The 16450-nt window shown below is 44.1% G+C and overlaps 1 protein-coding gene across 2 annotated transcripts in view; it reads right to left on the bottom strand.

Annotated features, from left to right (window-relative positions):
- Nucleotides 1-8788: 8788 nt before the first annotated feature.
- Nucleotides 8789-16450, bottom strand: part of NCK2 (NCK adaptor protein 2) — a 154200-nt gene continuing 146538 nt past the window's right edge. For both annotated transcript variants that reach the window (XM_059406374.1, XM_059406373.1), the window contains exon 5: nucleotides 8789-10135. In XM_059406374.1, coding sequence (XP_059262357.1) covers nucleotides 9941-10135 — 195 coding nt within the window. In that variant the 3' untranslated portion in view covers nucleotides 8789-9940. The remainder of the gene's footprint in view (nucleotides 10136-16450) is intronic.

The following is a 16450-nucleotide window of genomic DNA, read 5'->3' as shown; positions in this document are numbered from 1 at the left end:
TAAGAGAATCTGACCTGTTAATTTAAAACATCTAACTGAATTTAGACTTTTGAATTTAGGTTGGACTCAGTAAATGTACAAATAGCAACAGAACATGTAAGAGAACTTAAGACTCACTGTATTCATAAGTTTAATTATTAGATTTCCCAAGGATTACTTAAATTCTTGGAAAGGTTTGTTTGTTAATTAGATCACTGAAGTACTTAAGACTGGAAATTGAGGGGCGCCTGGGTGGCTCAGTGGGTGAAAGCCTCTGCCTTCGGCTCAGGTCATGATCTCAGGGTCCTGGGATCGAGCCCCACATCGGGCTCTCTGCTCTGCGGGGAGCCTGCTTCCTCCACTCTCTCTGCCTACTTGTGGTCTCTCTCTGTCAAATAAATAAAATAAAAAATCTTAAAAAAAAAAAGACTGGAAATTGAATTAATAGACATATAAATGTAATTTAAAATACTTAAAGGAAAAAAATAATAAAATGCTTAAAGGAGCTTAATTCCATGTTAATCTGGAAATAGACATTAATCAAACTAATTAAAAAGGATTGCTTTATGTTGGGTTTATAAATAAAATAAGATTTGTAACCCGAATTAAGAAACTTAAGGTAAAACCAGGGTTCAGTAACTATATATATTTTTTTAAACTCAAGTAACTTCCTTTAAGATAATCTTAGCTATAGATTCAAAAGCCATTTTTTGAGGACATAAAAATCTCACACTGATAGCCTCATAGTTCATGGGAAGACCAAAACCACCAGACAGGCACCCCATCACTGTCTGATTACCAAATCCACAAACCAACTGTATCCACTATTCCTTCTTTCTTCCAAGTAGCAACAGTCTTGTTCCTTCTGTCATTGCTCAGTTCTCTTTTGCTCCCTCCAACCCTTCCTCCTCTGGGTGTCCCCTTCCCCACACCATCAGCTTTGTACTAGTATGTAAAGAAGCTAGCACATGGACCAACATGCAAACATTGGCTGGACCCAGAGCTACATACATATGTAAGAGGATGGGTGTCTAACGGTGTAATTACAGACAGAGCTTTTGAGACGCCAACTATCGCAGATGGGTTGGGTTGCCTATCTCCATGCAAAGGGATTAAATTCATTCACTAAAGTCACAGGCAGAGGGGAGTGGTGACTGTTGGGACAAGGTTGCATTCTTTATTGCTTGACTTGGCTGATTTTAAATGTTAATTATTTTCTAGAAACGATTTCCTTTTAAGACTACTCTCCAGTCTCACCATCACTTGCTTTTAGATTTCATTTTTTTCTAAATTAGAGTAAGCTGTACTCTCTACATTACACCTATGAATTAAGATACATAAAAATGAAACTTTAATATAAGTTGAATATAATAAACTTATAAGTTGAATGTACTTGTTAATGCCAATGTACTTGTTAATATGGGTTTGAGGATATGCATACACTCAAGTTTAAGTTCATACATGCCGTTATAAACATGAAACTGAGCTAGAATGATGTGACATTTTCCTCTAATCTTTACAAAAACTTCAAAGTAATCATACCCATTAGTATGGCTACCACTGAAAAAGCAGAAAATAACAATTGTTAGCAAGGATGTGGACAAATAGGAAGTCTTGTGCGCTGTTGGGGTTATAAAGTGGTGTGGCCATTGTGGTAATCAATATGGTGGTTTCCCTAAAAATTGAAAATAGAATTACCATATGATCCAGCAGTTCTACTTCTGAGTATATGTCAAAAAGAATTAAAAGTAAGGACTCAAAGAAATATGTGTACACCCATGCTCACAGCAGCATTATTCAAAATAGCCAAAAGGAAGGGAAGCAACCCAAGTGTCTACTGAGGGAGGAAAGGATAAAATAGAGCATATACATACAATAGAATATTATTCAGCATTAAAAAAGAAAGAAAATTCTGACAAAGGCTACCAGATGAATAAACCTTGAGGACATTATGCTAAATGAAATGAACCATTTGCAAAAAGACAATACTATATGATTCTGCTTATATGCAATACCCAGATTAACCAAATTCACAGAGACAGAAGGTAGAATGATAGTTGCCAGGGCCTGAGGGGAGAGGGAATGGGGAGTTGCTGTTGTCAATGGGGACAGAGTTTCAGTTTCAGAAGATGAAAGAGTTCTGGAGATGGATGTGGTGAAAGTTGCCCAACAACGTGAATGTACCCAGTGCCACTGACTAAAAATGACATAGTAAATTTTTTATAGACTTATTTATTTTAGAGAGAGAGTGGGAGAGACAGTATGTGTGCACAAGCAAGAGGGGAGGGAGGGGCAGAGAGAGGAGGGAGAGAATCTCCACTGAGTGCAGAGCCCAACGTGGGGCTCAATCTCATGACCCCTGAGATCACAACCCGAGCCCAAATCAAGAGTCAGATATTTAACCAACTGAACCAACCAGGTGACTCAAGATAGTAAATTTTGTTATGTGCATTTTACCACAATTTTTTAAAAAGTCACAATAGGTCACAGGGCACAAGTGGTTTCTGATTTAAGGCATTTTCCAGAAATTTTATGGTAGATTAGACAGATAAGAAAAAACAGCCCTACTGAGCAAAACTCTGACTCAATTTCTCAGGCCATATAACCTTTTGCAGACACACACAGACGAAAGAGCCTGAGAGACACAAGCCTTCTTGTGAGGCTTGTGTGTGCAAACTCAGAGTTAATCAAAGTGCCACCGGGACTTAGAATGTACCTTTATAGCTAACGTTTGATTATGTCGAGGCTTCCTTCTAGTGTTTGTAAAATGGCTTGCTTTAACTCTTATTAAATCAGAGAGAAGGATGTTATTTCATTTTATAGGTTCTCTTTTGCTGTTGTCAATCAACCAACAAATATTTGCTAAGCATCTACTGCGTACAGGGAGCACAGAATCTAATACTCCGAGAAAAGTTTTTAGGTTGAACCATAGGAAATTGCCACCATTCAACCATTTCTGACCTGAAAAAAGGGGCCATTTCCTATGGCTCAACCTTAAACTCAGTTGTTGATAATCTGGGGAGAGAACCAGCAACCTAGGGAGAGAAAAGATACAGACACACCAGAGAGGTTGGCCGGCAACCACCAGTACAACTAGCACAACACATACGACCCGTACAGCCCGAGCCAGAGAAACGCTGCAGGTCTTCTGGAGAAGAGAGCAGGATAGAGGACATGGGGAAGGGGCTGGGACAGTGCGGCTGGGCGGGCAGAGGAAGTGACTCATTTACCAAGATGGCTGCTTGACGCCAGCGCAGACGCAGGGAGACGGGGATGCCCGGGCTCCGTGCGGAGTTACCGGTAGCGATGAGGAGGCCCCGGGGAGCTGAGGCTCGAAGGGGAGTGGGAGTGTGTGACGGGCAGTCTCGTCTGGGTTTCACGGACTCCGTTGGACCAGGCAGCTGCTGAGCTCCGCAGTGCGAAGACGGAAGCGGAGGTTCAGGAAGAGCAGTTGGTTGAGTGAAGACATTAGGTGAAGACCGTGGGCTGAGTACCTGCTGTGTGCAGAGCACTGGTCTATTTTGGTTACATTAGGCAGCAAAGCAAATACCCCTGCCTTTGTGGAACCGAATTCTAGCTGTGGGGTGTGGATGTGTGGGTGTCTATGTGCATGCGCACACAGTAAATAACAACCATAGCAAAGAAGTGAGTTATCTAGTATGTTAGAAACTGTTAAGTACTGCAGGGAAGAAAAAGAGCAGAATAAGGGTGGTCGTCAGGGCAGGTTCATTGAGAAGGTTCTAGATGACCCAGATTACAAATTCTGTATTTCATAATATTCATTATTCAGTTAATTGGCTTCACTGCATTTTTAATTTGGCAATTAGGATTTTAACCATTATTTTTCGTGAAAAAGTTGGCTACCGATAAAATTATTTTCTAATAACCCCAGGAAGGCCAAGCAAAGTCCAGAGCAGAACTCTTTCTTTTTTCTTTTTTTCAATTGTTCATCTTAGAGGTTTTATTTTTTTTCCCAGTGTTCCAAGAGTCACTCTCTCCTAAATATTTTTCTACAACCAGTACAACAAATGGAGCATTGACTCTGTGTCCACCTCATTTTGGTCCATGCAATTTTAAATACAGAAGAATTTTTTTGATATTTATTTCCTTCAGATAATTTCTATCTGTTGTAGAAAATTTGGGAAACATTAAGACATGTAAAAAAAAAAAAAAACCACAATATTTTCAATTGCTCAAAATGATTTCCTGAAAACTTTGTAGCCAATATCGCTGTCCCCACCAAGAAAATCTACCACTGAGAAGTCAGAGGCTACACCTGCAGCATGGATTGGTCATTCCCAAAGAAGAGCTCTGAAAGCCTGTTGAACAAACACTGCTCCCTTGAGCTTCCAACACCTACTGTGACCCCTATGATATACATGCTATTTGGATATCTATATTCTGGTTAGGGGGTGGTTTTAACTGGTTTCATTACTTCAAGTTCATTCCTTTCTTCTTGTTTACTATTTACAGCGCTACAAGGGAACTGTTTGTCTTTGTAGCAATGAACACCACTAGCATCTGAATCCTATCCGTGACTAGATGGGAGCTGCTGGAGGTCGAAATCATTTGAATACAGTGCCTATGTGGGTCTACAAGCAGACATGGTCTGGAATTGTGGGTTACCTCGGGCTTCGTTTAGATAATAATCTAGCCTATTAATCTATTTTTCCTTTTTCATTAAGATACTTAACAAGCTGTACGAAGCTTCTAAGCATGTTACATTATTATGCAAAGTAGTTTACCTTATCTACATGTATAATAATGTCTGACAACTATAATATCATCCTGAAAGGGTTGGGCAGAAAGTGCCGCTCTGCGCCAGTGTTTCTGAGGCCATTGAAGTACAGAGGTCTCCAAACGTGGCAGTCAAGGTGCTGGAGAAGGGCAGAGCTCAAGCTTACCCACAGCGCAGAAGCCAAAAGGGTTTGGCTACCATGGAGATAGGACCACTGCCTCTTTGGACTTGGACTTTACCCAGGCCATGACCTATTCTTGGAAAGCCGCATCAGCAGGAGATGGAGCTCTGGTCCTCTGGTTCCTGACTTTGGCTCCAGAGCCTGATGCCCAAGCTGAGGAGTTGGTCAAACACCCATCCCCTGGGGAGGAGGCCATGCATTTTTTAAAAATCTAAGAGCTTTTATACCAGCTGTCAGTCTCATTCATCTTCGGTAATAACTTCCTGTCAAGTGACAGGATCCTCCAAGGATGGAATGAGTCTTTCCAATTAGCTTGTACGGCTGGAAGCTGTGATATGGGAAATCCACATGGAGGTTAAGGCAAGTAAAGATTACTCTTTAAAAAAAGACAGCTCTAGTTATTCAAGGTCTGACACTTCTCTCTATATGATCCAAAGAAAGGACATGCTACAGAAGGTGTGTGTTGTCAGTAATGTGAACACAAGGCTTTGGGAGGAGGTGATTTTTCCGAAGGTTTCAAGCAGAGTAGAACAGTATCCAAAGCGTAGGCCTCAAACCACCACCATCAGAACCTCCAGGGAGCATTTTAAAAATGCAGGTGCCTGTCCCTTGCCCCCTTTAAAATGGAATCTGGCAGTTAAAAAACTGCATGAAAGAACATTCTCAAAGGGTTGGAACTATAAGCCATCTAGGTCTGAGTGAGCTGAATTTAGAATAGCAACTACCAGTGTCCTCGGAGTGCGAAGGCTTTTTGAGAAGACTGCATTAGGGACTGATTGTTTGCACTGCCTCCAAATTCATGTTAACATCTAATCCGCAATGTGATAGCATTTGGAGGCAGGACCTTTGGGAGGGAGGGAGTTCAGTGACGAGGAAGGTGCCCTTACACATGGAACTATTGCCCTTATGGGAAGAGGCCAGCAAGCTAGCCAACTCTCTTCCTGCCATTTGAGGAGACAACATGGCAGGTCGGAGGTCTGCATCCTGGGAGAGGGCTCTCATCAGAACCTGACCACACCGGCATCCTGATCTGAGACCTGCAGTCTCCAAAACTGTGAGAAACAAATCTCTTTCATTTATGAGCCATTTGGCTTATGGTATTTTGTTATAACAGCACGAGCTAAGATAGGGGGCAGAGGTCTTCTGAGCTTTGGTTGGCCAATTCAACTTTTGCCTAGTACTCAATGACTCTTGTGTTGTCAGCTCAGGCTAAGAGACATAAGGAACTTGGAGGATGTTCTATTCTGCCCTCCATGCCCCCTCCCCTTCCCAGCCATCAAGGAGAAAACAAAGATGTCTGCTCCTCAAGGGAGGTTTTTTTTTTAGGGGATGTAAATTTGTCGAATACCTGAGGTAAGAATGTGGTTTGAGTATGGTGCTCAGTGTGGCCAAGTATGACTTTGGGGCCTGGGCTTCTAATGAAAGATGGGTCCCATATTTAGAATGAGGAGTTTCTTGGAACACATGTCCTTGCATACTTTTAGAGTCTATGTTCTAGACTATGTGGGGGTGGACTGGTGCTGACACTGCTGGTAGGGACCACATCGAGGGTCTCATGGAGCCACACCTTTGCAGTGGGGCCCTCTGAGAAAGCCCGTGGCTGGTGGACGCACCAGGGTCCCAACAAATGAGGAAAAATGTCAAGTAGATTATGTGACACACAATCGGCCTGACTGGCATTGCTTAGTGCTGTGGAGCGTGTCCTGCCAAGTTGGTCAAGTGCTCTACCGCAGATAATCCTCCCAGAGCCCTGGGAATTGCCAAGATGGTGAGCAGCCCCGTTCGCCCACAGCGAACACACTCAGAGAAGCTGGCTAATTTGCTTGAAGAGACAGGATTAATAAGGATAACTGGACGCTCCTACCACACTTGGCTTTGGCAGCAGCTCCCAAGCCTGGAAAAGGAATTCTGCTTCGTGAGAGAGCAGACAGCAACCCCACAAGGTTTCAGACAGACCTGAAACCACGGTACTGATCACACGAGTGGTTATTACACGAATTATACACCTATGGCTGAGTTGTAGTGGGAAAGTGGCCAAGACCAGAGCTGTATTTACCGTGAGATTTTATTTTAAAAGAATACTTTCAAGCTTTTCTAGGCTCTCACAGTTCTAAGCTTTGGTCTTAAAATTAATTTGGCATTCTGGTATTGGGTGGTAGAAATTAGGAAGAGAAGTAGTTTATAAACTGCTTCACAGATAGAAGCCAAAGATAAAATTGTACTGGTACTGAAAATATTTAGCTTGGGAATGTCAGAGTTTCAGTAGACCTAAAGATTCTAATTATAATTTAAGACTATAATTTGTGATGCACTTTGGGAGAAAACATGGCCAGTTTTAGCTCCCTAGAAACATGATTTAATAGCATCTGGCACTCGTCACGTGTGAGGGCTTGGTGGTTCAGGGCCGTAACTCATCAGGGCTGTTTCTGAAAAATGAAGGCACACTGAATGCAAACAAATGAGCGGAGTCACACAACTATAAAATGACTGCCCTTTATTGTCCTTTGCCGTCTGTGCAGAGACAAGGGAAAGGCAAAGCAAGATCTGTCTAGGACATCTCGGACATGCAGCAAGGTGATGGCAGGACCACCTGGACAGGGCACTGACAGTTTGTTCACACTCCAAACCACACGGGGACCCTGCCTTGACCGCCTTCCCCACTGTCAACAGGCTCGGACTGGGACTATCAATCCACCCTCCACTGGTCCACCTGGCGCTGGGAAGTCTGGGGATGCTGGAACCTTCATAAATACAAATCCTGATTTGTCCCCGGCAGCTGGAGGACTTCCCATGGGGGTTTGGGGCAAGATTGAAAATGACGGTCAATTTTAACTACAAGCCTTAGAAAAGTTCCTGAGGCCAGAATGTCTATCTGTATTGCGTCCTTTAATTGCTTGTTTCTTCCTTACTTGCTTTGTGTAAACCCAAGTCTTTCAGCTATCCAGACACTTATCGTATGAACGGATTCTAACATCAGGTCAAAATGGAACACACAACACTGAGACCTGAAAAAGTCAGAAGCACTTGTAATTTCCAAGGATAAGGTATAGGACAGATGTGCTTTGTCTGAAGCAATGATCCACTTCGCTCATCTGGATATATATTCTTACAGAACTGGGTACCCCAGCTTCAGGTACCAGACCCCAAACTTCTGATTTATATCACAGGCAACAAAGAGAACAACAAACTCACAGAGAACAGGAATGGCAGGTTAAGTGCAAGCTCTCACCAAACTGTTTATTTCTGCTGGAAACCTCTGGGGTTGGTGTTGGAAGGGGGTGGCACCAAAGCCAGCTTTCTGGCTTTGCAACTGGCATTACCAGCGCCGTGACCTTGTGCATTTACTTCCTGCCTCATTTTTTCCATCTGCATAAGGGAGATGAGGACAGGACCACCTTAGGGGGTTGTGATGAAGACTAAGTGAGGACCCCCTTGTCTGGCATAGACAGGGCACTGAGGACACAAGCGCTCTTCATTAGCCGGTAGTAGCACAACTCCCCTGTGATGTGACTTTGTTTCCTGTGCCTGGCATGTTGCAGCTGTTTGAGATTTGCTTACCAACTGAGCAACTGAAGTAAGACATGGGTGGGAGAGAAAAAAACTGGTGCTGACAAAAGTTCGGTGCAACATTTTTAAACAAATAATTTCCAAAGAGTAAAGTTAGGACCAAGCTTGAGATTCTGCTTTCTCTTGGAGTTTCACTAATTAAAATTTATTATTTCAGCATATAAAATACGTGGTGGTAGAAAAAGAAAACACGCAGATAATAAATCTGTTAAACTCCTCTCTAAAAATTGTTTCCCCATAGACACTGAGGAACCAGTAAATGCTGGAGCAATTATTCTCCCGGGATGGACTCTGAGTTTTCCCAAAGATAAATACACACATAGTCTTGTCATAATACTTTTTTTTTATTACAATATCCAAAAAACTGAGTATGCAAGTTTAGAAGGTCTCAAGACCCCTTCTTCAGTTGTAGGAATGTGCCATCTCAAGACTGTATATTTAAACTATAAAGAAGTTCAAATGTAAAGAAAAAAGAAAATGCAATTTCTTCATAAACATTCTGTGTCTTACTACCAATCACATATTCTCTTGTAAACCCTGAAAAATTCCCTGTAAAGCAAATAATATATATATATAATATATATATATATATGGGGTGTGTGTGTGTGTGTGTAAAGTGTATGGTAGTTCCCCTTCCCCAAAGATCAGCTGTTTTCCTTAATCATCTGTATTAGTGTCAACAAATGGCTACGGATACATATTACTTTGAGAATTAAATACATAATTGGGAAATTTAAACAAGCCGCAGGGCGAGAGGAAAAAGCACTAGGCGGATGGCACATCTGGGGGTAAATGACCACAGCATCTGTCTGTCTGGGTCACAGGTCTGGCTTCTGCAGACTGACTTTCAAGGAAATTCTTTTATTGCAAGCATAGCCCCGAAGGCACTGGACTTTCCTCACTACTCTCTCATCTGATGGTTCTGGTATTGCTACCAGCAAGGCGTGTCCACTCCCTGGACAGTCTGGGAGCCACGCGAGGGCAAAGGGCATGGAGCCACGGCTGCCAGGCCCAGGGCCGGGACCCTCTGCAGAAGCGCCCGCCCCGCTTTCTGAGTTGTACTGTAGTTCACTTAACGGCAGCTTCGGTGCGTTCAAACCGTGCCTGATGTCTGCTTAAGGAGGGCTTCTGTTAGCGCGAACCATCTGAACAGACTAAGGCTGTTTTCAGTTGAGCAGGAGTGCCGTGATCGAACAGCTCCCTCTTGCACTTCCCGTTTGAAACCTGGCCGGAGGAGGGCAGGCCGGCAAGTGAGTACCACGGCCTGGCCTGGCAGAGGGGAGGCGAGCGGAAAAACAGACCGACCTGCACGCAAAGGTAAACGAGGCCAAGGAAGCCAAGGACCAATGAACCACCGGACAGAGCGGAGCCCGCTGCAGGAGGGCCCGTGAGCGCGGCCTCTTCCGGGGGCGACGCGCCCGGCTCCGGGGAGGTGTGTGGCACCAAGGGCCTGGAGGTGGCAGGGGCTGTGGGCGTCACTGCAGCGCTCGGACGAGGTAGAGCTTCTCCCCGTGCTCACTGGTGAAGATGGGCGCCTTTTTGTAGTGTTCCACCAACTCGTCCATGGTGTGAAACCGCCGCTGCCCGATGCAGTAGACATTGTCCACGAGCTGCACCTTGAAATGTTTGTTCTTCCCTGACGCTTTCAGAGACACGGAGAAGTCACTGGGCTGGGGAGGAAACGGAACAAGAGTCAGGACGGGCCGGCGGCAGGAGACGCGGGGGAGCGCCCCCCACGCACGCACGCACGCACGCAAGGTGTGCGGCAGTACCTAGCGCGGCACCTGAGGCTCCCAGCGACCCAGGGGCCATGCGACCTCGCGTGCTCCGAGTCCAAGCAAAACTCCATTTTGCTTAGTACAGTGTCCATGCCAAATGTATTTCAGTTATTCGAAAATTGGGGACCCCATACATAGAGTGTGGGATACTGGTGTTACCCTGATGCTGAAGAAACTTGAATTTTTTTTTTCTCCAGCCTGCTTCTAATAAACTGAGAATTTCTAAAAAGTGGTCTGCATATAGGCAGCAGCTAGAAATTTCCCTCCATTAGAAATGAAGCCATCAAAATTTTTCTAATTCTAAGCTATTTAAAAATAAGTAAGAGCAGTTGAAAACTCCAGAGTTTTAAACATGGTTTGTAATATCCGGGGGTGGGGGTGGGGATGGGGGGCGCTGTACTATGGTTTAAGCGCAGATTTTAGTGAGAAGTGCTTGATTTATATGTGAATCAATTTGAGAAAGGTATCGTTATTTTTTATTAAAAGTGGTCCTGCCTCTTCTGAGACACTGACTAGCCAGCTGATGGGGAAGTGGAAGGAGGCTGGTCCCCCTCAGTGGCTCCAGAATAAAACCCAATTGCCCACTGGCACTGTGTCCACATGGAGTGTGTCACTTGGCCCTGCCTACAGATCTAATCAATGAGATGTCACTGTCCCACTGTCCCACTCTCACCGCAGTTCACGTTGTTCTTTGAGCCATCCTGTTGCTACCTTGGACGATCATTCCTGCAAGGCTACAAGCTGAAAGGTTTTCCACCTGAAGAAACCTCTCTCAATTGAGGTAAGTTCTTCCCTTCCTTGGCTTGCCATACAGCAGAAAGCTGACAACTTCCAGGGACAGGAGTAGAGTGTACTCCAGTAACTGTTCTGTAATAAATAATTTACACATTCGTCCTATCCCTTCACTATGCATTAGGCCAGGTGGACCACATCTTCTCCACTCTATATTCCAGAGAGCCATACAGATGGTAGGAGCCTACTATAGCTCTTAAAGGAATTCCTACAGCAGGGTTCATTGGTTCTCAAGACCCAACTAATTTCCTGATGCGGAGGACCCGCCCTGTTGTGTGATCCCATGGGGACAAAATTAACAAGCACCTTAGCCACTTTTACATGCAACTTACAAACTTTTGGTCCAAAGTGTGCAAAATCCTGTAAAACAAGTGAAAATCCCATAAACCAATGACATCCCAGGGAAATGGATATCCAAAGGCATTCAACTCTACAAAAGCACTGTGGGGCTTACCCACCAGTCACAGCTGCTACCGTGCAAGAATCAAGAGACAACTGTATTCACAGCCTGAATTTATGGATCCCTCCACCCCAATCAAACCAAAGAGAAACAAATCTGTGAGGAAAAGGTCCCATCTTATCTCCGTGCTAACCCTGGGACTTGATGCCCTGGAGGAGATGCGGGAAGTGCTAGTGGGCTGGACCTTCAGGAAGACACAGAAAGACTGATGTCCGAGTCAACCTCAGGCGACATACCATTTTCAGAGTCATGGGCGTGTGAGGGTTAGGGAGTGGGGAGGACGACACAGAACTCGGAAGTTATTTCCTCCACTAGACCTCTTAGAAACGAATCATCACAAACCCTGATGTCACAGATGATCCTTTCAACCCGCCCTGTCAACGTAATATTCTAAACTGCACAGAACGTCATTCTAAGTAATTCTAATCAATTCTCCAATTGTGACTGTTCTCATGGGACTGAACAAGATGGGTTCAAGCTAACCCTTGGTATCCTCTGTGTTATTTTCCAAGTTGGTTGCTGTGTGTGGCTCTAAAAAAAGAACCAAGTGAAACAGGTTCTGCCTGACAGGTCCTCCACGTGTGAGCAAGGCTTGGAGCACCAGCATCATTGTTGCTGTCACAACAGTTATTAGTCCTAATGCAATAGTCCATACAGCTTATGTACCACTCAACCCTCTCCTGAGGGCTTCTGGTTTCCCTTAAAGCAATGTTTAGTTTCAAGCTTCTATTACACACACACACACACGCACAGAAGGCCATCTCCCTTTTATAGTTTAGCACAAGCCAGGCACTGTGCTAGTTTTATAGATCCCTGAATCAATTCACAGATTAAGCAGCATCGTGGTCAAGGTGAGTCCGGGTAAGTACACAATATACCCAATTTTAATTAAGCCAAATGATCAACAGATGACTTTCTGAACAGGAAAATGTGCTTTTAATTTAAGCTCCTTAATTCAACATCATGGCACGCCATGTGCATTTGGGTGTTAACGGCAGGAGCGCCGATGCAGCAGAGAAGGTAATTTTTAATTTCATGGGCTCTTGAGCAGAAACCTTAAAAGTTAAGGACGTAGAACAAACCAAGTTTATGTGAAACAGGAATGCTGAACACTTGGGGGATTCTTGGTTCGTTCTGGGCAGATTTTTCCAATCACTAACTAGCACTAAATGAAGCCTGAAGATGAGCTCGACCGGTGGTTCTCAAGGTGGGCTCCCAAGACCAGTACCAGCAGTAGCATCACCCAGGAACTTATCAGAAAAAAAGCAAATTCCCAGGCCTCGCCCCCAGATCGGCTGAATCAGAAACTGCAGGGTAGGGCCCAGCCATCTGTGTTTTAACCCTGGCCATCTGCATCTCAGTGAGCCATCCGCAGGATGCTGATACGGTCTTAGAACAGAAACGCCATCTGCGCCAACCACCAGCAGTGTTTTCAAATGTTCAGAGCCATGAGAAAAAGATATGAACGTGACTGATGGGCTGAGTAGCCCCCTTGAAGTGGGGAACTCTGGGGACAACCTCACCCCCAGGCTGTGGGTACCTTTCTGATTCTGTCCTGAGGACTCCGGCCCCGCCAGACATTCTAGTATGGAGCTGCCTCAGTGACACAGCTGCGACACAGGTGGGCAGAATCTCCTTTCCTTAAACTGGGCCAGTTCCCTGGGTCTGACAGAGGTGGAGTGGTTCCAGACCCAAAACAACTCTGCCTCCGGAGAAAGCGAAAGACCACGAAGTGGAGAAGACCCCTGGGGAGGCGATGCCACCAGCCTTGTCCACATCTTGTCCATCTTCTAGAATGACTCAGGGGAGTCAGGTGAAAAAGAACAAGGCCATGCTCCCTTTGGCTAGCAGCGGTGTGCTGATAATGTGACTCTGAACTCTAATTTGAAGCCAGTCAAAGAACCCTGACAGGGTTTTGTGAGAATACCTACGTTGAGAGAAAAATGCAGGCAAAACTAAAATGTTCTGTTTAGGGATACATACTTAGGTTTAAACAATCATGGAAATTATTTTCATAAAATTAAAGGTAGCAATTATCTCTACTTGGAGGTATGGAACAATCAGGAGGCTAATCTGGGATGGGCAGTAGCTTCTAGAGTACCAGCAATGTCCTGTTTCCTGAACTTGACCTGGGTTACACATGTACTTAAATCAGGCTCCTTGCTCTGTGGGAAGTCTGCTTCTCCCTCTCCCACTCCCCCTGCCTGTGTTCCCTCTCTCACTGTATCTCTGTCAAATAAATAAATAAAATCTTAAGAAAAAAAGAAGACATTTTCTGTGTGTTACTTGACACGATAAAACATGTTTTAAAGGTGCTAAATCTGAAGCGAGGAGAGCTGGCTTGGCTCTCCACCAGTCATGTGGCACCAGTATTTACTTCAAATAGCCCTGCCACCCTCTTGCCGAACTCTCCCCTTCCCCATCCACTCTTTTGGGACACTGATTACATGTAGGTAAATCTCAGTTCAGCCTACTATAACTGAACACCACAGACTATGTGGTTCAAATTTACTTCTCACAGTTTTGGAGGTGGGGAAGTCCAAATCAAGATCAGGTTTGGTATCTGATGAGGGCCTGCTTCCTAGACAACCAACTTCTCATGGTGTCTCCGAACAACAGAAGCAGCAAGAGAGCTCTCCAGGGTCTCTTTTATAAATATGTGACTAATCTCATTCATGAGGGCCCCACCTACCTAATACAATCACATTGGGTAGTGGGCCTTAGCCTGTGAAGTTGGCAGGGGTTGAGGTGAGACACACAAACATTCAGTCCAAAGCAAAATCTTTTTTATATTCTTTCTGTGTTTTCTGTCCTTTTTTGTGTGTATCCTAAAATCTCTAATTCCTCTGGGCTATCTTCCCATTTACTAATCCTTTCTTTGGCCATGTTTAATCTATGGTAAACCCACCAAGTTCTTAATTTCAGTTATTATTTTTTTTTAGTCTTATAATTCTCACCTTTGTTCCTTTTTTATTACTTCTATTTATCTACTCAAATTCATCTTGCTGAATTTCTTGAACCTACTAATCCATAGATCTTGAGGACGATGTTTACACATTCAAAATCTGGGCTTCTATGGGTCTGTTTCTATTCTTTTCTTCCCCTCCTTGTTTTTGGTAATTCAGTCTTGCCTTTTGGTACTGTCATTTGAGTGCTACATATTGATACGAGATATGAAATGATGCTACTGTCCTTTGGAGAGAATCTGCTTTTGCTTCAGTACTCGGGGAGGGTGGCGCAGAACACCTCAATCCAATGAGGAAAAGAACTGATGACAGTCTAGTTAATTTCAGAATTGCCTTTGTGTCTAGTATGTAGACTTTGCGGAACCCATACTGAAGGCATGGATTTTTTTCTGGTGCCTTGCCTCCTGGGTGGCCCTGGCCTCCAATTTTTGCCCCCTAGCACTGTAGGCTCCCAAAAAACTACTACTTGGTTGCTTTTTGTTTGTTTCGTGGTTTCGTCCAGCTTCTCAAGGTGTTTTTGGCAGAAGCGTTAGTCTGTGAGAAATTAGTCTACCATGACCTGAAGTGGAAACTGGTCGTGTGACATTGGACAAGTGGGAATTTGTTCAGACTCCAGGTCTATTACATTTATGCTACTGAGAAGCAGGATAGTTGGTTGTACTAACACTCTGGAACCAAGCTGCTTGGGTTCATATTCTGGCTCCTTCACTGAATAGCGTTGTGATCCTGGCAAATTTCCCAATGGTTTTTTGTATTGGTTTTCTCAACTGCAAACAGAGACAATTCCTAAAATTGGGAAGCAACTAGAACAGCTAAATAAACTCTAGTAATGTCAGGAGTATAAAATCTTTGGGGAGATACCAAGCAAATACTGTCATTTAGGGGATCTTTCTTAAGTTCCTCTCATGAAACTTTATAAAGAGAGCAATTGGTGTCTTGTCAATACTTAAAAAGATTTCTTTTGACTAGAATTTCTAGAGAATACTTAACTTTCCAAACTAACTAGAAGAGGCCTACTTCCTTCTGCAGAAGCACCACATTTTACTTCACACGTGATCATGTTGTCATCCTGACTTGTTTAAATCTATCCTACTAGGCTCCAAGCTCCTTGAGGAAGAGGATCATTTCTATCTCATTTTTATGAACTATCTGCCTTTAAGTATCTTTGAAGTCTCCTGATTTCCAGCAGAGGGAAAATAAACTTTACCAACATGGCAGCCACTCGTCACTTTTTCTTTAAACAACCAATGGAAAAGCTTTGTTTCTTGAACTGTCATTTTCTGTCGTCGCCTAACTTACGGTCTTGCCTTCTGCCTGGGATACCATATTACTTGTTTACTGCTGTGTCACACATCACCCCTAAATTCAGTGGCTTGAACAGTGAAAATTTTAATTGCAGTTTCTGTGGCTCAGGAACTGGGGAGTGCCTTCAACCGTGAGCTAAAACCACTCAGCTCCTATTGGGCTGTAGTCAAGACATCATCTGAAGCCTCAACTGGGGATGCGGGAGCTGTTTCCAAGAACCAGGTTTGCTCACATGAATCATTCAGGAGGCCTCTGTTCCTGGTTTCATGGGCCCTTCCAAGGGGCTACTTGAGTGTTTTCAAGACCAGGCAGCTGACTCCCTCAAGATCAAGTGCTCAGAGAGGGAGCAAACCCAGAATGTCTTTCACAATCGAGTCTCGGAAATCACCCAACATCACTTCCACCACATTCTGTTCATTAGAAGGAAGTCAGTAAGGGCAGCCCCTCCTCAAGGTGAGACAATCAGTCTCCACCCCTTGAGGAGAAGGGGATCAAAGAATTTGTGGACACCTTTTAAAGCCATCACAGGTACCATATTTGTTAAACTTTCTTTCAAATCTAACTAGACTCAGTCCTGTACCTTCTCTTCCATTTTGAAACATCTGCCTTCAAGTCTTGTAGTTAAGCTTCCTCCCACTGCCCACACTTCCTCCCTTTCCTTCTCCAAATGCCATACTTACTTGA

Source organism: Mustela nigripes, chromosome 7, assembly GCF_022355385.1.
Source record: "Mustela nigripes isolate SB6536 chromosome 7, MUSNIG.SB6536, whole genome shotgun sequence".
Classification (NCBI taxonomy): Eukaryota; Metazoa; Chordata; class Mammalia; order Carnivora; family Mustelidae; genus Mustela; species Mustela nigripes.
The sequence above is the reverse complement of the archived record's forward strand: the minus strand, read 5'-3'. Positions and strand labels throughout refer to the sequence as shown.